Raw genomic sequence first — 27,980 nt, 5'->3', positions numbered from 1 at the left:
CTTTCTAGTTACATAACATAATTAAATCCAATTCAAGTTTTTGCAAATACTCGTCGAAGCATGTAAAAATAATCAGAAAATAGTAACATACTTCTAAATTTTCCAATATAGGTTCGGGATATGGCAAAGAATGTCAACCAGACTGCAAAGCGTCGAGGAACGAGCGTTGCCAGAGAATCGATGGACTTATGAAGTGTGTGTGCAGACCAGGTTTCGCCAGGATGTTCCCTGATAGACCTTGCAAACGTAAGTGTTGGTGCAGGAGAGATTAATAACTTATAAAGAGCAATTTAACCATAAAGTCAAATATGATAAAATACTACTACTTATATGATATACAAATGATAAATACATTTTAAGTACTACATGCATTATACAAGATGGAGAACACGAATGTGTTTTGGGTTGATAATTAATCATCAAAGCCTTTTTTACTCCCTTTAACACAGAATAAACCAGTCTCCTCCTTTCCCCAGAAAATGTACGGGACACGATAGACAATTCCTTTATATGCTTCTTACAAGATATCATTATGAGTTTTTATCGTTTTTCAGCTACTTACACCTACTCCGTCAAGCTCGCCCTCGGCACCCAAGGCAACGAGCGTCTCCATTTCCACGAAAGCCTGGCGGACAACTCCAGCAAGCAATACCAGGCGCTAGCCCTGGCCACCCATGAGGGCATCAACAGGATGATCATGCAATCAGATCTGAGGGACGTGTTCCATGGAGTTCACATCACGGGCTTCCATCCGGTGGAGATAAGAAGTGATAGAGAGTTGTACCAGGGAGTTATGAACGACTTTTATGTGCAGGTGAGGAAGGTGGAAAATATTTATACTGTAATTCATATTCAACTACTTATCAAGATAAATGAGGTTCAATCACCAACCGGTGGAATCAACTACAATTACCTTTATATATAACTGAACTTATTGCCTAAAGTAAAAGTTTGAAAGCTCGCTGCAATCAAAAAACAATTATAAAAGCAAACATGGTTACATTAGGTAGGTACCTACCGATATTGGTGGTATAAACGTGAAAGTAGATAAGATTGTTTGGTTATAAATTGACAGTTTGCTACATATGCAAAACGCATAAGTACAAAATTAATGTGAAAGTAAAAATAAATTTGAAGTTTATCGCTCAAAATTAATCACTTTAATCAGCAATTTGGACCAATTTAGAGAAATCTACAAATACCACTTTAGAGCTTTGTCGTTCAATTTAATTAAGGCCGCCGCATGCCTGTAGTAAATTTTGAAAATATGATGAAAACTCTACTCTTTCACACTATAAGTCAAATGACACATGATAACCCCAACAACCGCAAGTATATTAGCGGATGGTGCTGGGCCTAAAATACGGCGTTGCGTGAACAAGAGATTTCCTTTGGCAGGACCCAAGGATGGATTTAAGAAGTGGAGCCACCGAGATTTTTTATATAAATTTTTAGGGGGGGGGGCTCTCAACTTGATCTTGATATCTATATCATTTAAGCAGAATTCATTTCTGATATCATAATGACACAATTCCGAAGTAAAAACCCATAAAATATGAAAAAAATACTTTTTTTTTAATTCCTCTTCACGCTTAAACCGCTAAACCAATTTAGTTAAAATTTGGTACAGAGATAGTTCAAGTTTCAGGGAATAACATAACCTACTTTAAATCTCAAAAAATCATCCTTTAAGGGTGTGAAAAGGGTGGTGGAAATTTGTATGGGGATTCAATAACCGCTGAACCGATTTAGATAAAATTTGGTATAGAGATATTTTGAGTCCCGGGGAAGAACATAGGATAGTTTTTATTAAAAAAAAATCTCTTAAAAGTGAAGCTGTAAGATTGTATGGGGAATCAATACCGGCTGAACCGATTTAGATGAAATTTATGTCTACATCTTTGATTTACTTGAAAATGACACTAAACTTGACATAGAAGCTAGACTTAAACAATTATTAACATCAGACGTCGCCGACGCTTAAAACCCCCCCACCCCCCACCTACTGCATCAAAAATCTGGGTGGCTCCACTTCTTAAATCCATCCTTGGGTCCTAAGGACCAATCCTGCCAAAGGAAATCTCTTGTTCATGCAACGCCGTGGTTGACCTTTTTATGCTCTGAGCACACTCAACTATATTGCATTTATATAAAAAAATCCAATAAATTGAGAACGTCCTCCTTTTTTGAAGTCATTAAAATCGTGACTACTTTACAAACATTTCAGCTATCCGACAACGCACACGAGAGCCGCTTGAAGGAGGTGCTCGAGAAGTACCTCCGACACAACAACTACAGCCTCGGAGGAACCGACGTCCACGCCGCTGGAGAGTTGGTGGACAAACTGGAAGTTAACGGTACGGCATACACAGCATCGCACTTGCTCATGATACTTTTCCTGTAAAGATGCGTCCAGATCTCAGATCGCGTTCTGAGAGCGCCTTTTTGCGAAAAACTTGTTAACTGCTCGCGTGCATTACTTACGCAGAACGATGAGCAACGCGCGAGAAGTGCACTAGCGATTGCTGATCTTAATGCACCTGACCTTTGGTCTTTTCCGTAAATTTTAGAAACAAGTTGATACCAATCTTACTTTCTAATTTAACGTTTCAGACTTCGACGAATGCGTGAGCGGGCAGTTCCACGACTGTTCGGAGCATTCCCAGTGCTTCAATCTCCGTGGTACTTACACCTGCAGCTGTCTCGAGGGCTTCGCAGACTTGAGCGTGAACTCGCAGTACCCTGGTAGAATATGCTCAGGTAAGTCTGTTCACATCGTCTCGAGAATTATTATTCTTGACATTTTCTTCAACTGTTAATAGCTATTGACGGGTCCTTAATCTCCCAGAACAAATTAAGGGTATGGTAGGGAAGGCCACCTACTTACTACATGGAGGTCTAACGTGCACAGAGGGATCCAAAATCAAGACATTAACCCACAGATAATCCGAAAGAGAGTTCTTTGGGAAGACCCGACCCCAAATATACTGGGATGAGGGTAGGACAAAGAAGAAGTTAAGAACTATTGACTGATATCACACTCTCATCTCTCTGATTTCTCGTTCCCTTCTTACCATCATACGATTCTTGAGTCTTACAATAAATTGATTTGAGAGCTGATAGTTGAGTGGTTTCTTGGCAGAAACTCGATCTCATCAGACAAAAATAAGATCTTTGTCACGAAACTTCGTTGTCGTCCTTACTAATATTTAAAAACCGGACAAGTACGAGTCGGACTCGCCCACCGACAACAAATATTTCGTAAAAAGTACGGCAACAGAAATATCATCATCTGTGTAAATTTCAACTGTCTAGCTGTTACGGTTCATGAGATACAGCCTGGTGACAGACAGACAGACAGACGGACAGTGGAGTCTTAGTAATAGGGTCCCGTTTTTACTCTTTGGGTACGAAATCGAAAAATCTATGTTGTTAATTTTCAGCTGAACCGGTGGGATGCGAGCGGTGCAACTACCATGGAGCGTGTTACTCCCGCGACGACCGCCGCGTGTTGTGCGAATGCTTCCAGTGGTACGCGGGCAGCACTTGCCATATCAACCTGAAAGGTAAGCAAAATCTTTAAAATGAATTTAATAACCGTCCTGTACGGATATGATGGTCGTTCTTCTCTACGTGACAGCGTGATAAAACGGTGTCCGTCACTTTCTATCCCACGGTGTTAAAAAGTGACAGTTATTTTATCACGTGGATAAAGATGGATAAAGCCATCCATAATACACCGGCTGAATATGGTAAGTGTTACTTAGGTTCTCTTGTATTTATTTATGATAGCTGTTGGTATATCAGCATTCAAATGTTGTTAGAAATTGTGTAAAATTTGCCTGATAACATTATTATTTTGCTCTTATTGCTACATTTGCCAAATAAATAATTATTGTATCAAGCTGTTCATCCCAATTTAAAGTCTAGCACTCACGCTAGACCGGGCCTTGCCCGAGCCGAGGCGTCCGGCACGTCATTTTCTATGACGGCTGATCGGTGATCACGTGGTGCTTTCCATAGAAAACGAAGCACTGGAAGCTCCGGCCCGGCCCCGGCCCGGTCTAGCGTGAATTGGTCTAGGGGAATTTTTAAGCACGAACAGTGTATGAGCAGCGGTTATCATATCCAACCAACCCCAATTCCCGATTCAATTGCCGATTCAACGGAGCCACGCCGTTTTGTCGCATAAATAGTGTTTAGTTTTTAAGTTTATAATATATATATATATGTATGTTAGTCTGTAAGGTATTTGTAATATGGGCCTTGTTGCCTGATTTAAATTTTAAATAATTAAATAATAATAATAATATAACCGCTTATACCGGTTATATTTATATGGTGTCTCATCTCTATCTCTATCTCTAATATTTCTTCTTCTCGCCTACAGTGGTGTTGATATCCTTGGTTGTGGTTGGCGCGCTACTGACAGCCGTTCTCGCAGCGTGCGCAGTGGTAGCGTGTTCACGCCGCCCGCGCCCCCCACCTCGATCCATCGTCGCTTGCATCCAGAGCATGCCGGGACTTCACCAGGTAAAGTGAAATCGTTTATTTTCAAAAGTGGCATAATTCTGGTGGTGATGGCTGCTACAAATTGAGATCAGTGGCATGATCAGATTGTCCACACCCTAGTATATCTAGTTAGAGCATGCCAAACCTGTATTAAAGTACGGTTGAGGGTAAGACTCACCGGGGTAAGATATACTGTTTGCCTTGCCCTTGTCTTAGTCTTACCCCATCTTAACTTACGTATAAAGAACAAATCTGGGAGCTTATTTGGACATTTTGACTTCTATCAGATTACAAAAAACACTAACAAAATCCACTGCGACTTCTACAAAAAAGTGCATACGCCAATCATTCAGATCAAACTCGCAAATTACCATAATCTGTAGGTATAACCTACCTTTACTTAAAGCAGAGACGCTTACCAGATAGATTTTCGTACATTAACCCGCCTGTTGCTATCTCTATTGCACGCGCATAATTACTAAACTGTGCGAGTTTGCCAGCATGTGTAGGGCCATGTACGAAAATCTATCTGGAATGTGTTATCATTTGTTTTTTTTTAATCAGGGTGCCATGCCGTCGAAGCAGCGAGCCGATCGAAGAGCCTTGATCAGCGAGAGGGGAGCGGATTCCGGCGACGCATCGAGTGTACAGAATGCCTCGCTTCCCTACATGCCGGCTAAGGTACACCCATGACGTACAGACAGAAGGACACATAATACTCATATTGTCCTGCCCAGTCTTATTTTGTCCAAAAAAATCAAATGAACTGTTAAAAATATGATAGAGATTCGAATTCCTTAATTCCTTTCATTTAACTCAAGGTAAGATGACCCGTCTTAGTTATTTTATTTAGACACGACACGACATGCCGATTCGAATTTCCGTCTCTTTCTGCAGGTAATTCTCTTGTTGTAGCGGTTGAGCTGCTTTTAAGAGAATCTCCCCGTATCAAGAGATGACGTCATTATGGCTTAGACGGGACATTCAGCTTAAGTTAAAAGTCCTTGATGTATGGGCTACCTATAGTATCCCATGCTAACTAACCACACTGCATTCTGCTGTCCTTATCACATCCCATTGCAGAGACCGAGCAAGAAGACGGCGATCTCGGAGCCGCCGGCGCACGACCCGCCGCCCCCACCGGCGCCTGCAGTCATGATACCACGCGCACGCCTTCATCCACACCACTCTGACAGGTTTATTCTGGCTGGACCATTTACATGAAACCAATTACCGAGACCGGATTGGATTGACCTTGGGGCCAGTAATCAAAACAATCCATATAGGAATAATTTGGCCTTGTGTAAATCTAGTATCTTGGCTCTGGGCTACACTAGGCCAATAACTAAAACAGGCTTGTATGTATATTACATGAAGCAAATAATCAAAACAAAACAAAACACTGATACACGTTTAACCACTTAAAACGATAATTATGTTCTGTTTCGTTAATATAGGCCTTTGGCATAGCAATAATCAACCTACTAAACGTTCTATATCGACTTTTCATATGTATCAGCTGATGAACTTCTGATGGGATTTAATGTTTCTTCAAGTTCATCGTCATCTTCCTCGCGTTGTTCCGGCATTTTGTCACGGCTCATGGGAGCCTGGGGTCCACTTGGCAACAAATCCCAAGAATTGGCGTAAGCACTAGTTTTTACGAAAGCGACTGCCATCCGACCTTCAATCAAACCTTAAGCTAGGCCTTATTGGGATTAGTCCGGTTTCCTCACGATGTTTTCCTTCACCGGATTTGTTTCAATTTGTTCTTCCTTCATAAGTTCCGAAAAATTCATTGGAACGAGCCGGGTTTTGAAACCGCGACCTCCGGATTGCAAGTCGCACGCTCTTACCGGTAGGCCACCGTCGCTTATATAATCTTTCTTCAAGTTAATATCTTTAATCGTATTCATAGCCGGGAGAACATCGCAAGGAAGAAGAGTTTGGAGCTCAGCAGTGAAGCCAAGCTGATCAGCTACCTGGAGTCAGGTGCCGTCAACAACAGTCATTCCAATGATGAGGTAACATCCAATGAGTTTCGTTTGGTTAAATTTTTGGACACTTTTTATCTAATTGATTGGTTATATTGAAAAGTGCCCGAAAATCTTGCCCTTGTATCCCATTTTGGGTAAGCTAAACTCTAAAGGGAAGAATTTTGCCCAAGAAAAACTTTTTTGCTGTGCAGTTTCGGTACCTACTTAAGGTGGTGGTACAGTGCTCAACATGCTAATGCCCAATAGATGACACTCTGCTGTCACCTCTATTGACAATGAGTTAAGTTTCAAGATGACATGTACTGGGACCGCGTCGAGCACCAGTACCACCACCTTAAAAAAAGTCATACGAGTCCTTGTTAATGATCGTGTCATATTTATTTAATTGATTTCAGATGAGAAGAAAACACAGCATGGAATCATCTTACAGTGCCATGAAAGAGAGACATAATAAGCAAGGTAAGTTGCTGTCAGTTATTTTTAAACTGCGGTGTTGGCAGCACGATCCGCCTGTTAGTAAGCAGTCACCTTAGCTTATGGATTGTAGATATGAATGCGTGGTACCGATTGGTTAGTTAAATTTAAAAAGCTTATTAGAGATTTCCTCGTAAGTAAAATTTCAATTTCGGTCGGATGCTACCGAAAATACAGTTTCGCCGCGGCCGAAAGATTGGGCAGTTTTCGGCCAAAATTGAAGGCGAAGAATTTTTATGCTGACACGATTACGAAACGAAATCAACGATTTAACATGTATATTTCCAGGTGCATTAGTATCAGCAGGGTTCAAGGTGTCCACCACCATCCGGCCCGACGAGCCCGTCAACCGCGACGACACGTCATCTGTGCACAAGGACATGGACGATCTGCGGTTCGACTCGCTCAGGAAATCTTACAGGTAATAGGTTCAGGAGCATTAGTATCAGCAGGGTTTAAGGTGTCCACCCACCGCCATCGGGGCGAGCCAATCAAGAACCGCGACGATATGTCATCCGTGCACAAGGATATGGACGATCTGCGGTTCGATTCGCTCAGGAAATCTTACAGGTACATGTTCACTGGTGCATTAGTAATAGCAGGGCTTAAGGTGTGCACCCACCACCATCGGGGCGAGCACATCAACAACCGCGACATATCGTCCGTGGACAAGGGCAAGGACGATCTGCGGTTCGACTCGCTCAGGAAATCTTACAGGCAATACATTTAGAGGTGTATATGATAATGTGGATCATTTACAGAGTCAGAAAAAGTGGTTCTGGATCACGACCACACACTCATACTGTGTGGGTTAATATATACCTATATAGATTCGGCCTTTTTTGAAGATCCGCATTCTGTAATTAAGAAAACCTTCGCAGGGATTTATTTAATTCAGATAATCATTATATGGAATATTCATGGTTAAAACGTGTATTCTTACCCATTTCATAATATTTCAGCCAAGAAGACTTGTCAGAATGGACTGATGCTGAACGGCGACTTGGAGAGTTGTAAGTTGTTACTAGTTTTTTTTTAAAGATCTGTTTTCTCACAACATGTTACACAAAATGGCAAAATACTAGTAAAAGAGGCACGTAAGTGCCGCAGCCAAGTAAATGAAAATAAAATGATATATACCTACTTACTTTACAGTCAGTAGGTACATAAATATCGTCGGTGCGAATAAAAAGATCGCTATGTGTTTTTTTACGATTTTTTGATTTTGGCATATTTTAATTCCTTTTTCAATTTCCCGTCGACCTATATTAATATGTTTTTATATCTTTATTAGTTTTGAAAATAACTAACAAAATTTGTACAAAAAAATAGCTATGTGATTTTTTTAGCACATAACGAAATTAAATGCCTTGTTTTCCGTCGAGGATGATGGCGTTTATGTTGCACATGGCGATTTATTGACCCTAAAATCCGCTATGTATCATTTCTCGTACAACGTTACTTTGGCAACAAATCGCTATGTGTAAACTTTACACATAGCGAACCAAATTTAAGTATGTAGCAAAATCCTGGTTAGAATAATTAATATTGTCAAAATTTACGAAAAAAACTGTTTACTTTTTCATAAGTATCAGGTTATAACCATTGATCTACCAGAAAAAAAAAACAGGTGCAACAAATATATTACAAACAGGAAAGTAAACAGTTTTTTTGTCTCCTGAAAAGTAGCTAAAAAATACATGGCGATTTTTTTATTCGCACCGACGATATGGTGCTACTTTACTGCACTAGTGCAGTAATTCGCACTTTACGTGCTTATTTCGAAAATGTAAAGGGTCATATGTATTGTAAAACGTTGTAGGATAATACGCGTGCGAATTGGTAATTGAGAAATTCCTATTTATCACACCTATACTCGTATCGTTAATGTACTATTATCCATTTCAGGACTCTATCCGAGGCTCGTTCGGTCGGCGGGACTTTACCAGCCAGCACAGGGCGAGCTGCGTCGTCTACTCGTCTAACACATCAGGTAATTTAAATTATCCACAATATTGTTTTCGTTTTGCAAAACAATTTGAGGAGTTTTCGTCTACCGTAAACCCACCAACAGTTCCACAAGAAAAACCTATGATTTGTTTCAATGCACTCAGTTTTTTTAACGTTTTGTATTATTAATAATCGAACCTTGTAAACTCAAGTTCACACTATTTCGTTCAAAGATTCCTTGCACCTTGCATTGTACCTGTAAATACTCCGTTTTGTCCAGGAGGCCAACACGATGGCGGAGCGCGACCTCGGATCCACCTTCCTACTGCCGCACGTGCACCTCTATAAACCGGATCTAGTGCGTATCTAAAGCACCTAATTTACACCTGTCACTTTATTTTACCAGGCAATTTCCATTTTTCTGTAAATATTCTCTTCCGTAATAAATTACACCATTATAATAACCATCTGGCTATAATAAGTTAGTTATTTGTGGCTTCTACATACTTATTGTTGCTGTCTTTTCACTGTATAAACTGAAACTTTCTTGCTTCCATTGAATTTTAATCTATCTCAATTTTCTAATTACGAACAAAGACTCCAAATAAGGATAACTGTTTTTTTATAATAGCACAAAAAATCAGAATCATACATCTACAAGAATTGACCCTAATATGTACATTTTCATTAAGTAAATTTTAGGATACACATAGGATAATGTATATGTTGCAGTCAAAAATGTGAACTGGTCAAAATAACTTTTAACCGACAAAAACAGGCAAAACTGCTTTTGACTGAGCATGTTGGTCAAAAGTAGTTTTACCTGAAAAACATACCTATTTCTGGCAGCAGTTTCGTTTTTAGGGCGTAGCAACAAAAAAAAATCACCCTAACCTACCTATCTCTGGGAACAGTTTCGTTTTTTGGGAGTAGCAAAAAAAAAAAACCCTAACCTACCTATTTCTGGGAGTACTTTTGACTGATAGTAACAGTCACAATTACTATTAACCAATTATTTTCAGGTAAAACTACTTTTGACCAACATGCTCAGTCAAAAGCAGTTTTGCCTGTTTTTGTCGGTTAAAAGTTCTTTTGACCAGTTCACACTTTTGACTGCGACATATACATCATGCAAGAAGCTAAATACTTATTTTCATTTACAGACGAGCGACGTATCGGAGTTCGATTCCCTGTGAAGACACTCAGTCATTTAGATTACTGTAAGACTTCAGATTGTGGCGTGAAATTGTACCACCAAAGTGAAGACTAATGTTATTTATTTTAGTTATAAGTCGGGCACACGGTATTGCTTGAACTTGGCTTTGCACTACCGCGTGCCTTGGTGCTTAATAGACAACACGGAGGATGGAAGGGACTGGAGATGCTTAACCCTTGATTTGGCAATGTCTTTTACAAGATACATCTGATCCAAGATATATCCTCTTTTTGTAATTTTGCTCCTTTTGTAAGCGAGGCTTGGACTCGCAATTTTTATAAATTTGCAAAGAAAAAGGGTTTTAACTAGAGTCACAGAGAAGAGTCAAATATAAACGTGGCGGTTTTTATAACTCAACCTTTCAATTTTAACATCGCCCACATTCAACACTGAATGTTTTATCACATTTGTGTGGTTGAAGACATTTTCATACATATATATTTATATTTACTCCATTCAAGTAGTTTCAATTGTAATTGTAGAGCATAAGTGGCCCCTAATGATGCGTATTGTACACGTCATTGCAGAAATAAAAGTTAAAGTAACTCATGTCATTTATAAAAACGTTTTTAAAATATAGGGTACAACAATATTGCACCTTATATTTTCATCAAATTATACTTTTTTTTAATTTTCAACAACATCATCGTTAGGATACTACGGCTAAGTACGAGTACTATATTTTAAAAATATTTTTTTTCCTTTCCTTTTCATTCTTTCATCCGTGCTAATTATTGGAAATACTCTTTTCCCTTGTTTACCTAGATTGTTGTCTTATATTTTACAAGCAACTTATATAAAAATGCCATAATAAATATAAGCATTTTTAGATATAAGCTTTCGTGAGAATTATTTGAATAAGAAATCACGTGCTAGTTAATTATTCTTATTTATTATTGATTTCTTATTTGAAAAGTTTTCATTTTTCCGAAAGGAAACTTTAGTGCTACGTCAGTGTATTGGTACAAAACTTATAGAAGATGTTATTAATTATATACATAAAATGTGTAAAAAATAAAGTTTTGTAATATACTGCATCAGACTTATTATATAATTGTATACTTTTTTAATAATTTTATATTGTTTTTGTTTTACATTAAATAAAGGTTAACATATTATTTTAAGACTTTTCTTTCTCAGATGAAAATAAGTATATAATTTAAATTATTTTCTGCCCTCCGGCCGGAAAGTGTCAACTTTCGGACCGCTGCGCTAGGCCACAATTTCAAAATGGGAGTACCTACTACCTACAAATGTGCAAGTTGCGGAAAGGATCCAAAAAGTTCGGAAATTTCAGGAAAATCTTACAGAAAACATGGGATATTTTCAATTCGAAATGGAAAATGTAGATCTTACCCATAAAAATGTATGAGTAGTTCCCGAAATTTTTATTTTGGAAACTTTTTGATCGCACATCAGTAAATGGGAGGGATAATGGATGAAATGAAATCAATATTTAAATATGAGACAGCATTTTATTTAATATTCAATAATAATTTAAGTTATCGATAGAATATTCAGCATCATTACAAATACAACTTGAACAAATTGAACAAAGCAACTGATTTAAATTTGAAACTTAAACAGCAATATTAGCATTAGACTAGCCGTACCCTAACACCGATCCTTAAGCACACTAAGACAAAACTATATTTATATAAAATATTACAAGTACTGATCCTAATGATAGCCTAGTTAATGCTGATATAGAAAACAACTGTTTAGAATCAGCTTTCATCGGCAAAGCTTCAACGTAACCACCATCAGTCTATCATTCATCAATAATGACCAAAAACTCCTTTAAAATCTCGCTTAAGAAAGTGAAGCAAATATAGTCACAGTTACTACTATCTGGCCACGAATCGCTATTAGCGAAGGAAGTACAGGGACAAGTCGCTTTATTATCAATTTTCACACCATCAAGGCAACGAAGACTTAAAAGTGAGCAAGCCTCCATTGTAACAAATTTTATTTCACGAATATATTCTACGGCCGTCTTGACTATTTCAGAATTTTTGATTTCCTAAAATCAGCTACCAGATTCATCATTCTTAAAAACCCTTAATAGATTGCAAAAAGGAGATATTGGCCGTAGAAAATGTTTATCAACCTTAGCCTATATTGTATCTCTACCTATCTACTTATGTAAGAAATTGTGCATGAATTTGTAGAGATCAGTTTTTCAGCAGAAGCTAAGTATCGCAGGCATTTCCTTTCTCGCCTGGCCATTTTTCTTAATATTTCTTAAATTTCCCATATCTAAACAATGCTAAAGACTTTACTTACAAAATGGTTAATACGCCTACTAAAGAGTTAACGACATATCATTAAGCAATGTTTAATTCCAAAACTAGATAAAGCTAAGCGCTATCTATTAGTTCATAGGTCGAAGTATGGACCATGTCGTCAAAATCCGACAGTTCAGTACAAAAGTGAGTACCAAAATACTATCCATTATTGTCAGTGTGCAACGCCAACCTTTGGCATAGCTTTAGCAATACTACTTAGTCTTGATTGAACATTGCCAAAGGTTGGTGCAGCAGACCAATGATCTCTCACATTAACCACAGAGTAATATGACTGATGAGCAGACATCGTAAATTTTATAGCATTTTCGGTGTAGCGGAGTTTTGTTAACGGAATTGGTATAAACAATTTCAACCCTAATGATTAACTAGCGTTAATTACGTTACTTATATTACCATTTCAGTTGGAATTTATCCTAACAATTCCGTTAACACCACTCCGCTGCACCAACAATGCTATAAAATATACGATGTCCGCTGATGAGATTCCCTAATGTGCGTTATCATCATCGTTATTGGACTTATATATGATTACATGAGTTTCGATACAAACTATCACAATAGATGCCTTATAGTAACATTGATATTTGCCTACAACTGTTAACTGTTTATTGATAGATATTCGACTATTTAACTACATGGCTGTTTTCTAATTTAAACGATGAAGATTTTTTTACTAGAATCACTGAATTATAGAGGAACGTGTCGTGATGAAGCCACAAGATTAGCTGTTAAATAGATGAAAAGAACGCTGTGACTATCACAATTGAATTTATATGATTGGATAGATTCCAAAGCAAATATAGTTGTCGAAGAAACCTAAGATAGATCTATTTATTTTTTCGAGTCTTCAAAGCTTGACAGGGGAGATTTTGCTAGCATTGTCAAAGATCTGGAATAAATAATAAAATAATGTTCAGTTCATATGGTATAATTGTAATCATTTTGTTCGATGGAAATTTACCTACTGATGTTGCTTGATATTCGAAAAATAAAAAATTGCAGTATTAATTAATATGAAAACCTTTTTGCAGACAAGTTAATTCATGATTAACGGTAAATTTCCATGGAATATGATGCACTATTACTTTTTATCTAAAGTCGATTACATAGGTGATTCGGTGGAACAAACAGTAAATATGAAAACTCACACACAAAAATTTAAAAAGTAAATCAAAAAGCAGATAATATAGGTAAGAAAAAAAATGTATAGTGATGATAACGCAAATAAAAGTAAAAAAGCAATACAATACGAAATAGTGTACCTATTTGTCGAGCTTTTCTGTGGGGTGACTTAAGCAATAGCAGCTGCAATAATAATATTTCGTTTAGTAGGTACATAAACATCCAAATAAGTCATGTTTTGGATATATAAATAATATGTGTATAACTGAAGCAAAATTAAGTATAACGATAATAATGAATTAACGCGTCACATATAAATTGAAGACAAAATTGAACAAAACTTCGCAAGGTTTATGAAAACAAATATTGATGATTGATGAATAACACGAAAGTAGTAAACAGCGCAAAGAAGTAATAGTTTAAATAGTCATCGATCAAAGCTCTCTCGAGCAGAGTTGTAGAGTCTAGATGCTAGGCTCTACTTTCAAGAGGTCCTTATTGATAGCGACATATTATTATTATTGTTAGGTCATACAAAAACAAGTTTTATCGATACATGACAAGTGACAATAATAATAAAAAAATGTATTTATCTCCGATCTCAGGTACTCCGAGTGTTTTCAATCTTACATTGTGTCATCAAAATGACGTCAGTCGCGATAATACATGCACGACCAAGTACGATCAAAAATCACGGGCCATATCATGTTGATGTCACAATATAAATTTGCTCCAGCTTGATATTTTCCATGGAACTCTAGGTAACAAGGGTCTACCAAAAGCAAGTAAGGAGTTGCTTACTTGGTATATGTTTGGTCAACGAAGTCTACTATTTGAACGAAGAAACATAGTTGAATATGTTCTTCTATCAAGGATTTTTGTTGTACATTGCATATTGTAGTTTTTACCTTCTCTGAGCCGGGATAGGCGGTGAGGGTTGTGTCGCCGGCGGCAGAGACGCTGGGCAACTGCCAGAAAGCACTGGTTGCTCCTCTTCCTCATCGTCTTTTTTCTCTCCTGAAAAAACACACATACATGTTTAAACGTAACTTCATAACCATAGTAGCCGCATTACCAACTGATCACTGAGGTCATAATGTCATCTTTTTCGCTGATGGTTGGTCTTAACAAGGGTATTGAGATAGCATCATGACCTCAGTCGCCAGTTGGTATTACTGTAACTATACACCAGGGGACTTAGGAAGACTGTCAGTGATGTCTGCGATTTTACGTGATGTATCAAATATTTTTCTCCAGTAATAAAAATGTCTTAAATGATATTTATAGATTCAGACCGTGAAAAGTCTGCAGCGATTTTGATAGCCCACGCAGTGCAAGTGTCATTTTAAACGTCAAACTTCTATGAAATTATGACGTATAAATAACACTTACACTGCGTGGGCTATCAAATCCGCTGCAGACTTTTCTTGGTGCGACTCTACCATTGGAAAGTTGTATTAGTATCATAGTTTTAAATTATAGTGTGTTAATTATGTTTTAAGGCATACTGGCCTGGGGTAAAGCAGCAAACATAATTATGTTTATATAAACCTTCGTTTTTCAGAAGAGAGCAAACCGATCAATTTATTTTACCTCTAACTATGGGTGTATCTCCGATGTAGAACGTGGCTGCAGGGGTCTCAACGACAGCCTCACGAACGGACCCATCGCCGCTGACGGCGCTGAGTGTGTCGGTGCTGTCGAACATGATAGTACGCTCTTTAGCGCGGGGCACTCGGCCGTCGAGCTCCTGCAAAATTATGGTATTTTTAGTTTTAAATTAGAACAAAATGGAATTATAGTCTTTCAAGCTAGCCGTCAGTAGAAAAAAGCGGCAAATTTAAAAGATGTAGATGCGAAGGGTAAACGTTTCATAGAAAATTTGAATATGAAACAATGTTACGGTTTATAGATATCTATACTATCTATCTAGAAAATGCCTTTGAAAATAAGTAGTTATTATGTGGCGCCAATGCCGTCATTCCAAAGCCAGACTAATGTGTGTACTTCTCGTCTTTATCATAGAATAATAGAAGCTTGCAATAGCTCAACGAATTTTAACGAATATATGTTATCGTTGGTTCTACTAACCAGCCTCTCCGTATCCGAGTCCGGCTCCTGCACCTCATAATCATGCGAGAAGTGTTCACTCGTGCTGGGGTGCTCCAGGCTTTCCATGTTCACCGCCGTCACCGGGTCCAGGGTATCCAGGGAGGACACCATGGTGTTCGACCCTGGAGGGCGGACCGCTGTTATCTTGCTGATTAGTAAAGCTTGGTGGGGTTGCAACATGCTTGGAGGCCAAACATAGTCCAAAGGTTCATTTTACATGGAATTTTCAACAGAAACTCAGACGTCTAGGCATACTTTATACAATTGAAGAAAAGGTATGTCTTGGAGCAGTTAGACAGAGGATTTAAATGCCGTTGTGTTTAACCACAGGATTTGAAGTCAAGCCCATTTCACATTCCCAGATATTTCACAAAAAATAACTACCTGGGTACATAAATATCACGTTTTTCTTATTTGAGTCTCCAGTACTGAAATAATGATACATTGTATCAGGGCTGTAAGCGTACAGCGTAAAAATTAGCTTTTGAGTCTCTTAACTTTACGATGTCTATGTTATAGTGAAATATACGACTGACAAACCTCAAATTCATCTAACTCAGCTGACAAACCGTTACATTCTTCTTCAACTGTATGAGTCTAGAGATTTTGAATACAATTTTCGTTTTAGTAAATTGGTGGACTATTATTCGTCTCCTAAGCTACATTAAAATATAAATTAATAAACATATTATTTTATAAGCCGGGATGAGAGCAAGCATGTCTCAAGTCCAGATTTGAGAATGAATGATAGTAAAGGAATCTATCATGCTTAAAATAAAGATACACTACTTTATTACTGTACAAAGATATCTCAAAAGCCCTTAAATAATGTTACAGAGATAAGCATAAAGGCATACTATTTAACAAAATCAGTTTGTCAGACACAAGGTGCATGAAGAATTTCTCACCTACTGCTTTGATTATTGATGAAGTAGGTATTATATGAATGAAGAATTTATCACGAATTGATTGTGTGATATATGAAAATTCACTGGAGCTGAAGACTTAAAAAGGCTGAACTCCTTGTCATAATTAATGTAAGTAGATGATACTAAAACTTACTACCAAAACGTGTTATCAATATTTGTCAGCACAATTTCTAATTTAAACTTCTACTTAAGTATAGGTATTATTAAGGTAGACGTCCATGTGTGTGCTCGTCATTGTTCCAAAACTTGGGCAATATTCAATAGAAGTTACAGAAGGTTTTCATATATTGCACAGAGCATTGCAACATTTACCTGCTTAAGCTAGTAATAATTATACATAAGAAGAAGCGAAAGCTTACCTCCAGAGGTGAGACTGCCGGTCATAGGGGTGTCGACCTCGTAATTATAGGTCGCTCTGGTGGCATTGGAGCTGGTAGCTTCTAGGCTATCGGTGCTGCCTAGCATTAGGTCCGCGCGTGCACCCCTAAAAATGCTTCTTATTAGTTTAAAATTTTTGTCCTATATGTTTTTTATCCAGCGAATTTATATCACAAATAAATATCTGTTTACTACCGCAATAAGCCGTAATGGATGGTCAGACGTGGTCAGGCCACCAAGTTTGTCAGTAGCAGGAGAATAAAAAGACTGTAATCAGAGCAGTCAAAAGTCTTTTATGAGTTATATTATAATGTTGTAAAAGAAGAATACAGTATGATTTTCTCTGCCTATGTATGATCCATTGACAAGTGACTCTTGCCAAACTATATATATTTCATAATTACATTTATTTACTTGATTAGAAAAAATACCCTTTACAACAAACTTGGTTTGCAGATCACTTATTGTTTCTCAGTACTCGTAACTTGTAAAGCCAGTTTAGATGTTATTATACACATGGTTGAATAAATTCCTACCTGCTAAAGCTTCCCGATGAGCTCAGTTCTTCATCCTGACCGCTCCAGGAGCCACTAGCTGGATCTGTAAAGTGTTTACCAAAAGAAATAACGCTATGGGCCACCGACGTCCCAGAGGAGGGCGACAGCTCACGAACTGCGCTACTCTCCCTCGAAAACTCTAGGTCTTCGGGCTTATCAGACATTGTGATTGTTTGCTTCGTCACCGTCACAATCTCGCCTGAAACTCGGCGCTCCATAACTGTCATTAAACTATCCATATCAGAAGGCTGAGACGTTATCGAAGAAGATATTTCAGAGCCGAAAGACATCGCGCTATCTTCCAATTCCCTAGGCCTGGCCGGAATATCCATAGCTCCTTCCGGATCTGAACTTGTTACAGTCTCCGATACTTTTTTCCCGTCTACGAATTTCTGTTGGATCACTGTAGTTGTTCGGACAACTTCGATAACGCCACCGTCTGTAAAAGTCCTAGTGACGGCTTGATCTTTCTTCTTCTCTTCTTGATCCAAGAGTTTCATCATTTCCTCGCAATCACCAGGAATCGATTCAGCAGAACCGTCACTGGGAGCAGCGGCACACACAAACGAAGAGGCCTTTACACATTCTTCTTTAATATCTTCGCCTTGTGCTTGGCATGTTTCTGGCTCCGGTTCAGGTACAAAGAAAGCACCTCGATCGTCATATTTCTTTACAGTTACCACTTTAGGAGTAACTGACTCTTGTAATTTTTGTTCTAAAGCCATTTGTTGATCAATAAGCTTCCTGATTGCTGCAGATTCATTCAGAAGCTTTTGCGATGGGCTGCCGTAACTGCCTACTTTTTGTGAAGGACTGCCGCTCTTTTGCGATGGACTGCCGCTTTTTTGAGAAGGACTTCCTCCTTTTTGAGGTGGACTGCTTTCTGAACTACCACTGTACGATCGCTTTTCTTGCTCCAAGAAAAAGCTGCTAGCATCTTTCGGGTCAGCTTTGAGAAGTGCCTCCTTTTGTTTAGCTAATATTTCGGCTTTCAATGCTTCTAAGCAAGCTGATTCAAGTCCTTCGAATTCTTTAAGGCTTGAAATAGATATGTCATCTCCTTGACTTTTACTTAAAACGTACCGTCGGGGAAGTGACCCATTTAGGGAATCCTGAGATGATGACGAATGCTGCTGATATTGTTCCATTAAAGCTTTTTCAAGATTTTCAAACTCTTGCAGTGAGCTAATTGAGATATCATCATTTTCTCCCTTTATCCTAAATCGCATTCGTGACGCCATTTCGGATTCAGAAAGACTACCGTAAGAATTCCTAAAACTGCCAAAACTCCCTATAGATTCCTTTTGCGAACTTAAACTACCAATTCTACTAGCATCAAAATCAGTCATTTCTTCTTCCTTAATATCTTCTAGAGGAACTCTTTCGTAATCATACCTGGGATCTCCTTCAAACTGCATTTGTATCCATCGCTTACCAGCTTCAATTTCTGCCAGTTCTAAAGCTTGCAATTTCTTTTGCTCTAATTCATATTGTAACAATTCCTCATCGGATAAAGATCCTGAGGTGCTGCTTGTGCTTTCTTGCTTCTTTGAGGCTTTCGATAGGAACTCCTCTACTTCAGTATCGTGTTGTTTTACATATTTTGTAGCTTTGATTTGTAGACTTTTACCTTCTGTATCACTTTCATGAGCTTCCTTAGCAACTTCTTCGATGACAACAAAATCATCCATTTCACTTGGTTTGTCAACCATTTCAAATTCATCACTCGTTGGTGAATCTTGCTCCTTTTCAAATGTGTGTAGTGCTCGTTCTTCCGTTGTCACTACTAATTCAGATCTACTACTTTCTGTCACGAGGTCTGATCTTAGTTCTGGTGTTTCAGAGATATCGTACATGTCATCTAATACGTATTCTCGTCCGTTATCAGTAGACAACGAGCTTTGACTTGGTGCTGAAAGAGGTGTATGTGGGGTAGATATATGCTCATGTGTTTTTAGGCTAGATGTGGAACTTTGTTTACTGTCCAACTGTGAGTCAGGTGTTTTAACCACTGATTTTTCAGCTTTAGTTTTTGGTACTGATGAATCACTCTTTGATTTCAAGATTTCTTCATACTGCGAACTTCCCACAGGTATAATTTCACTTTCAACATCAGCAAACTCCCGTTGACTAGCGGGTATTTCTGTTATCGGAAAGGGCACGACGGTAACTTCTTTAACCACTTTCATAATACATTCTTCTTTAACTTCAGTTGGCCCTACCGATTCTAGAGGTTTACTTTCTTCAGCATGAATTACTGTCTTTTTTATAATAGAGCTATCTTGAGGTGATTTCCGAATTTCTGATATGACATGTCCATGTTCTACTATTTCTTGATATTCGACAGTACCTACAGGAATTATTTCACTCTCAACGTCGACGAACTGTCTTTGAGTTTTATCTACTTTGGTTACAGAGAATGGCAAGGCTTTTGTATCATGAGTGGTTACCTTTTTAACTTGCTCTACTATTTCTTCTCTTTCGATTTCTGGTTCGGATTGGGAAGAAGGCATATCGAGCTTTGAAATAGAGGACGACAGGATTTCATCTGTCTTTAACTGACTAGAAATTGTTGTATCTGAACCTTCTTTCTCTTTGGAAGAGTCTTCTTCTATTTCAATACTCTCTGCTGCACTTTCTAGTGGGAAATGCTCAGGAACCATGTCTTTTGGTGGAAATCGCATCTCGTGAGATCTTTTCATCTTACCAACTGGTTCACCATCTTCAACTTTCTTATCGTCATCACCTGATTCTTCATCACTTAAATCTTTCTTAGATTCTTTTTCAGCTTCATGTAAAAATTGCTCAACATATGTGCTACTTTCCATTAATTCTTCTTTTAACTCGTTTGCTGATGGAACGAGAGTTTCTGACGCATCAGATATATCAATACTGGCAACATGACTGGATCCATCTGAGTCTAGACTCTTCATGCTATCTCTTGACGCTAGTGAACTACCGGCAGTGAAATAATCTTTGGAGGTTCGCAAGGATTGCGACGAAACGTCATGACTAGTGAGTGCTGTATCAAAATCAGTTCCACTTTGGGCAGTCATCATGACTTCAACATCCGAAGATAAAGGTCTACTTTCGGAATGCTCAAAACTGTGATAGTGGCTCGACCCAGAACTTGACCATCCTTCGACTTCAGAGGCCGACCGTCGATCAACAACACCTAACTTAGATTTGATGTGCTTTTGTACTCTTAGTTTTACTTCAGGACTACCTTTAGATGAACCTTCTCTATCCGAAAGTATCACTTCACTTTCAGTTTCCAAAATAGAATGCGGGCCACTATCAGACCTGATTGAAATATCGCCCTCTAAAGGAGGACTTGATTCTTTCATTTGATGGACAGTGTCTCTATCTTCATCGGAGATAGTTGTTTCATCTTGCGAACTATGCGCTTGGGAGGCGCTGTCTGATTTTTGACTATCAACAGCAGGTTTTTCTACGGAAAACGGAAGTTTTTCATGGTCATCCCCATGGTGCGGCTCTTCTGTAATTACTTCGGGCCTATCAGGACTAATAAGCATTTTGAACTGGAATTCTGACGGTGACTGCTTATATTTGCTACTACCATCACTTTTCTCGCTAATGATCTCTCCTTGAGCAGCTTCGAGGGATTGTTTGACTTCATCGATAGTTTTTTCCAAAACTGACAAGTCGGCAAGTGGTTGAGCAGAGATCAAAGAATCTAGGTCCACCCGTTCTGACTCAAGTTTCATCGCTTGAAACTCGGCAGAAGAGAGATCAGTATCGTATCCGCTACTGCAAATGTCTTCTAGACTCTTTTCTTTAACCAGTTTTAATTCTTCTCTTCTGTGATCGGTACCTGTTCCAGTCAAGTAAGCTGAGTCAGCATCCGTATAAGCGGCATCAGTAGAAAATTCAGACGGGTGTAACGTTTCTACGCTCATTGTGGAGTCGATAGATTTTTGTAGTACCTCTCCCTCGTGAGATTCAAGAGACTTGATCATGTACTCTGTATCTATACTCTCGCCAGATTTAATCATTATATCTTTCGAAGTTGTACTAATTTCATCGGATGTTTCAAAGGTGCTCGGCGACATGTCAGTTTTGCTTGGTTTTGTAATTTCTGTTCTTGTCTCTACTACAGTTTTCAGTTCAAGTATAGTATCACTATCTGAACTTTTTGTGATTGTGCTTGATGTACCAGTAATAGATGTTTTCAATTTCGGTGATCTAGGTAAAGGCTCAGCCAACTCAAAAGAATCCGCTTTTTGTAACGATACTTCCCACACTTGATCTTGAATGTGCTGTTGCGACACTTTAATAGGTGATTTGGTAAGTTTTTCCTTTCTAGGAGTGTCTCCGGTTTTTTCGTCGTGAGGAAGATCCGGGGCTGCTTCAGATTCAGAATGAGTATCTTGACTCCCAGTTCGACTAAATGTGCTTTTAACTGGCGAAGTCGAAACTTTTATCTCCTTTATGAAATCTACTTCGTAAACTTCATTATCCTTTTTGAAAGACTTTGATTTACTTTTAGGACTAGTTTCAGACGACCCACGTCTATCAGCCGTTTCACTTTTGAAACTTGTGGCATGAGAGGCATCTGAGCTAAGATCATCATGCTCTTTGCTTTCAATGACAGATTCTTCCTTGTGATGTTCTACTGTAGAACTAATAACTTTTCCTTTTTCGGAAACCTCTACACTAGAAACAACTTCGTCTTTTTCAACAATCTTGAGATTTGAATCCACAAAGGCCGTTTTCGATTTGGAGTCATCATCCTCGTCAATATCCTCCAGTTCTCCTGGTTCTGTAAAATATTCTTTTCCCCATTGCTCATGCGACATATCCCTTTCTGAAATTTTAACTTCATGTTTTTTCTTAATAGTGTCATCTTTGATGGCAGTCATTCTTTCCTCAGATTTGGTCTGACGACCAGTATACAGCCCTTGCTCTAAAAATTCTCTCTGTACTTTTATAACTTCGGCGTCGTCTGTACTTTTACATACGGTTTTGGTTTCAACATCAGATCTTTTTGCGGTAGCTTCGTGTGCTTTTTCTACTTTTTTCTGAGATGTTTCAGTCTGATCTCCGTCGCGACGCACAACAGTCTTTTCTTTTACTTCATGTTCCTGCCCGCGCAGTTCATGAGTCGTTTCGGTCTTGATAATTAAAGAATCATCATCGGATGACGATACTTGTTTAGTTTCGGAGAAGTATTCTTGTCCGCTGATTTTTCGTGTCTCGGTTTCCTTATGTGTTAGAATTGTGCTGTAATCAGCTACTGTGGTTCCAAATTTAGCAACCATATCTGACATGACAGCATGAGGATCAATGCTTTGGAACACCATGTCTGTTCCTCCGAGAGTCTTGTGCACAGATGAAGATGATGTCGATGTTTCGACTCGAGATTCACTGAAGAAAGTGTCTGAAGACCCCGTTTTTTGCAGTTCTTCCATTTGTGCAGCAAGTTTTTCTTTCTTAATTTGATCAATGACATCCATGCTAGTTTTGATTGTGCGATCAACGAGTTCAATAGCACCACTTGTAATTGTTGGTTGGTCGACGTTAACGAATGACAGGTTATCTGCTAAATGTCTTGTTGGAGATTTTGGCCTGGCGGCTGTGCTTTGTGCCGTGGACGCCCCCGAAAGTATATCTGCAAAGAAAACAATATACATTGGTTTAGGAAACAGTATACACTTGTAAAAAACACAAATTATTTTCGAAAAAGGTGCAAAAATGTTTCATTCGGTGTTATAACTGTTGGTGTAAGTAAATTAAGTGTTTAGTGTTTGTACATTTTTTACAAATTCGTGACAATTTCAAATTCCTGTTTGAACACAACATTTAGATTTTACACAAAGGCCGTGTAAGCGCCTAAAGCGTGTCAATTTGCTTATAGTACTGATGTAATGAGTCTTAAATTAAACAGCGACGTAAGCTACTCTAATGTAGAGATGGTTAAAGAAACGAAGACTTGGAATCAAAGCGAAACGTTACTCAAAGGTGATAAAAATGAGCTGCGAATTAAATAAACCCTTCAAGAAGAAAAAAGCGACGATAACAAATAAAGGTATGACTGATTCCGCCGTGAGTCCACTTACCTATAGCAACGTAAGGGCTCCGCAAGAAAAAAAGTAAATTTTACTGTGCTGACAAATACTGCTGTATGCGACGGTTGCAAACAAATCACAATGTTACTTTGGTGAAATATTACTTTTTTTTTTAATACTTATCCACATAGATTCTTTTATTAGTGCTACAATCGAACTGTGAAGTGATAGTGCTTTACCATCAAACTACTCTATATATTAATTCCGACTTTGTTACAACAAGCGATGTGGGAACATAGTCTTTTCAATCTATTTGTGTATGAAAAACATGCGATCAACTGCGTTGAACGAAACACTGTGGCAAAAAAGGCTTTCTAGATGATATCTTCTACCAAAATTAAGAGTAAAGTTTCGCTATGACTCTACTTTGCCACTACTTTTACTAAGCTTTTGCAGCTGTATTGCTTGTTATAGTACGTTATACGGACTATGATCTAACTTAAAGTTAATCTTTACTTTTCAACTTCATTTCTACCAAACCAATGTGATGAATTCGACAAAGCCCGACGCGACTTTTAAGTTATTCTAAACAACATGATACTTTTAAGCAGTAAGTTCTAGAAACAACACAATTTTTTTTCAACGAAATTGCTTCTAGATCTGTCCTATTTCTGTTATTTTAGCAACAAGATTCGACTTCACTGATATCTGTAAAATTTTTGAGTATAAGTATATCGATTGAAAATTTACTTTGTCGCTTCATTCTCAATAGGTTCCAGTGAAATTTTCAATCAATATTTGCTCAATCTTTCGACTCTTGAGGGTTGTTTTCAATATCTCTTCATCCTGTTAGAGTGAAATTTACAATCTGTGTATGTTCAATATTCCCTACAGATTTATGGGCATGATAGATCCTGTCATACTGACCACTTTGATGAGCCTCAGTCTCGCTGATCATGCTGTCACCAGCTGACGAAGCTCGCGGAGACTGCCGGCTGGCGTCCAGGAACGAAGAGTCGGAACCTGCGTAGGATTAGCTTCTACATAGCTGCTACAGGTACATGCTACTGCTAATAGGATATCTAGTTCATTTGATGAAACGCTATTACAGCTAAATATTGTTACATTTTTGCAGAGATTATTAGTGTATGCATAAATTCGTCTAAAGTTTTGTGTTAAATTTACGCTAGTATACTACTTGTTTTAGCAGCTACAAAGTGTTAGTCCTTACACTAATTTACTAGAATACGGTTTATAATTTGTATAATGCATAATGTGACATGTCTACATATATTATTATAGTATATTATTGTTATTCTGTTAATCAAATTTATCAAACTTCTGAGATTTTACCGACACTAAAAATAGTAAAAATATTTTACAATTACAGTGTATTTTCTACGATCACACTATTTCTACTTTTTCAAACATGGTACAGTGGTGTGGTGTATAACGTGTATATTTTCTTTACCTCTAAGTTGTAGCCCGGTAGGCTTGTCGCCAGTACCCTCTTCAGTTTTAGCTTTATCCCTTACACTCAGGTCAACAGGAGATGGTGGTGGTGTTTTTGAAAACTTTGATACGAAATCTGGAACAATGAAGCGTCATGAGAAATCGCCAAATGTACTTTCTAAAAGTGCGTTAAAACATGTTGAAAAATTATTTCCTTTTACCGTGCGTCACGTGGCTTGAGTCAATTCTAATGGTTGCACCCTGGGCGCCCGATATATCTTCTAGAAGAGTTGAACAACGCCTATTGAGTTCTTTCATATCAGGAACATCATCTATTACGTCATCTTCAATATCTAGTGCCCCAGACACTGCCTTAGACTTTTCACTCTGCGCCTCTTTTTCTTTTACTACTTCAGATTTTAGTTCTTCAATTTTCTGTTCCATTTCACCCAAGAAATCTCTTTCTGGTTCACTTTTTTCTAATGCCTTAGATTTGTCATCGTGCTCGCTGAAAAATTTGCTTTCAGTTAAAATTGAAGTTTCTTGTGAGGAGCTTGTTGAAACTTTTGTTATTTTCGACGCTGATTTTTCTTCTTCAATAAACTCTCTGCTAATAGTTATTGCATCTGATCCATCAGATGCTAGAGTTTTTGAAACATCTAATGACGAATGATCCTCTGAAAATGTTTTTTCGTCGATAGACCTAGATGTGTCTTTAACACTTTCTACCGACGCTTTTGAAAAATCTTTAGTTAAGTCTACTGTTGAATCTTTTGACAGCTCATTTGTGGCAAAATCTCTAGAGGTATCTTTACTATCTATTGATGATTTCGAATAATCTTTTGTCAAGTCAATAGATTTCTTTGATAATTCGGGAGTACCATGATCTTCTAGTAGTTTTTCTATGTCTTTTTCATCTTCGTAATCCTTAGTGTCCATTGAAGTTTTTGAGGGATCTTTTACCAAATCCGCTCCACTTATTTTTGACAAATCAGCCGACGTTGCATCTTCTAGTACTGATTTCTGCTCCTCGTCAGATGACTTTGTTAAAGATAACACGACCGTGGTAACTGACGATTCAGTTGTTGACTTCGATACTAAATCAGACTTCATAACGCTGTCAACGAAATGCGTCCGTTTAGAAATCTTTTCAGAAAACTTTCCGTCTTCTTCATCTTGTTGGGATGCACTGTAACTAGATGCTGTGGCGTCTTTGGTATCCATCTTGTCATGAAATGTTGGAATATCTTCACCATATTTTACTTCGTCTCCGAAGTCTTCCATCTGAAAATAAACCTCATGTTACTATATCTCTACATATCTAGATAATAATAATAATCAGTTATTGTAATGAAATTAATTTTACGGATTTCACTTTTTACAGTTATTGTATTTTGTATTTTCACTGTTTTAAGGTTAATCAGCAAAAAATATACCTCTTTTTCTGGGAAATCGTCGGCGTCATCAAGAGAATCTGTCCTAATTTTCCTTGGGTCGAAACTAGAAGCAGGTGCTTTTCCATCAACATCGGATAAAGGTTCAATGATTTCTAAAACTTTGGCTTTATCCATATCTAAAAAAAAAAAACGATAATTGACAAATTATTAATAATACACGAAAATATATACATTTTAATAGAGCAGAGAAAATATATACAGGTGAAAGAGCTATTACCTGATTCAGAATCTGTATAAATTTGCTCTTCGACTTCGTCTGGAGAGCTTTGCACTGAAAACGTCCTAGCATGTTTTTTCTTTGGCATAATCATAACTTCACCACTGTCTCTTGACAAAGATTTCATTAAACCAGGCCTTTCTTTTGTAACTTTCTTTGATTCTTCAACTGCAGCTTCTTTCATTTCAGTTTCTTTTTTATTCACCTTATCTTTCGATGAATCTAAATACTCTTCTACGGTATTAACTGCTTCTTCTATAATTGAATCAACAGATACTTGCCCTGCAATGTCTTGACTTTCACCAGTTTCCAGTGGCTCTTCAGAAGACAGATCCACATCTTCTGAAGCTTGTTTGATAATTATTTCAATATTATCAGCCATTTTTTTCATAGCTGAATCTGATTTTTTAATAGTTAATTTTGTGTCTTGAATTACTTTGCTTTCTGAAACTACGCTAGTAACTTTTTTAGTCTCTTCTTCCGCTTCTACTTCGGATTCCGCAATCCTTTCCAGGGAAATCGCAGGGCTAATACAAGAATGTCGTCGCTCTTCTTTATGGGGGGCTTTAGCGTCGTAAGATCTCTTTTCTGTTTCAACTAAATCTTTGGTAATAGATTTCATGTCTTTCTCCTTCACTGGACTTCTTGAAGCTGCCGCAATAGTACCTTTCTGCAATATGTCATCTATTACTGGTTTTACTTGCTCTTTTGTGATTTCATGTGTTTCTTGTAAATCTAAGTCTTTAGGCACGAATTTCTTAGCATCTTTTATTTCTTTAGAATCATCCGCAATATCAAAATGACCAAGAGTATCAGTCCTTATCTTCGAAACATCAAATTTACTTTCGATTATAGCAGTTTGTTTCTTTATTTGTATATCTTTTTTGTCAGATGATCCGCGTTCAGTTATTTTAGTTGTAGTAGTTTTTACAGATACTGTAGGTCCCTCTGTTTTTGTTTCACTGTAAGATGATTCAGCTTGTTTCATAATACTAACTGGAATTTTACTCCCAGAAACTTTGATTTCCTCTACTGGTCCGTCTTTGAAACTTACAGTTTCCGATTTTTCAGTCTGTTTCGTAATGCTGACAGGTATTTTACTCCCCGTTGCTTTATTTGGTTCTCCCATTCCATCTTTGAAGCTTACAGTTTCTGAAGTTTTCGAAGAAATCTGTATACTTTCCCGCTTTATTTGCTCTTCTCTCTCTTTCCTTAGAAAATCTTTTGTTATATCTCTATCTTGTGAATATCTGAAAATATCAAGTTATT

At 37.8% G+C, this 27,980-nt stretch overlaps 2 protein-coding genes across 8 annotated transcripts in view; one reads left to right on the top strand and one right to left on the bottom strand.

Annotated features, from left to right (window-relative positions):
• Nucleotides 1–122: 122 nt before the first annotated feature.
• On the top strand, nucleotides 123–10,342 carry LOC134801388 (uncharacterized). The gene is made up of 15 exons (XM_063773919.1): nucleotides 123–246; nucleotides 555–814; nucleotides 2,228–2,357; nucleotides 2,614–2,760; nucleotides 3,444–3,566; nucleotides 4,391–4,533; nucleotides 5,077–5,193; nucleotides 5,596–5,708; nucleotides 6,431–6,536; nucleotides 6,905–6,968; nucleotides 7,272–7,404; nucleotides 7,946–7,996; nucleotides 8,892–8,976; nucleotides 9,214–9,291; nucleotides 10,097–10,342. Exons 1-15 carry the CDS (start codon nucleotides 189–191, stop codon nucleotides 10,127–10,129), a joined length of 1,641 nt encoding a protein of 546 aa, XP_063629989.1. The 5' UTR covers nucleotides 123–188; the 3' UTR covers nucleotides 10,130–10,342.
• A 2,590-nt stretch (nucleotides 10,343–12,932) lies between these two features.
• The window catches only part of LOC134801439 (ankyrin-2-like), a 145,529-nt gene continuing 130,481 nt past the window's right edge, over nucleotides 12,933–27,980 (bottom strand). For 4 of the 7 annotated variants that reach the window (XM_063773999.1, XM_063773993.1, XM_063773992.1 and 1 more), the window contains 11 exons: nucleotides 26,712–27,961; nucleotides 26,474–26,610; nucleotides 25,259–26,321; nucleotides 25,057–25,173; nucleotides 24,513–24,608; nucleotides 17,536–23,188; nucleotides 16,981–17,105; nucleotides 15,672–15,829; nucleotides 15,174–15,330; nucleotides 14,489–14,597; nucleotides 12,933–13,347 (listed from right to left, as the gene is read on the bottom strand). In XM_063773999.1, coding sequence (XP_063630069.1) covers nucleotides 13,290–13,347; nucleotides 14,489–14,597; nucleotides 15,174–15,330; nucleotides 15,672–15,829; nucleotides 16,981–17,105; nucleotides 17,536–23,188; nucleotides 24,513–24,608; nucleotides 25,057–25,173; nucleotides 25,259–26,321; nucleotides 26,474–26,610; nucleotides 26,712–27,961 — 8,923 coding nt within the window. In that variant the 3' untranslated portion in view covers nucleotides 12,933–13,289. Of the gene's footprint in view, nucleotides 13,348–13,720; nucleotides 13,764–14,488; nucleotides 14,598–15,173; nucleotides 15,331–15,671; nucleotides 15,830–16,980; nucleotides 17,106–17,535; nucleotides 23,189–24,512; nucleotides 24,609–25,056; nucleotides 25,174–25,258; nucleotides 26,322–26,473; nucleotides 26,611–26,711; nucleotides 27,962–27,980 lie in introns of all 7 variants that reach the window. The other 3 variants (XM_063773996.1, XM_063773994.1, XM_063773997.1) reach the window with 3 other exon arrangements.

The sequence above is a fragment of the Cydia splendana genome, chromosome 22, assembly GCF_910591565.1.
Source record: "Cydia splendana chromosome 22, ilCydSple1.2, whole genome shotgun sequence".
NCBI lineage: Eukaryota > Metazoa > Arthropoda > Insecta > Lepidoptera > Tortricidae > Cydia > Cydia splendana.
This window is presented reverse-complemented; position numbering and strand designations above follow the sequence as displayed.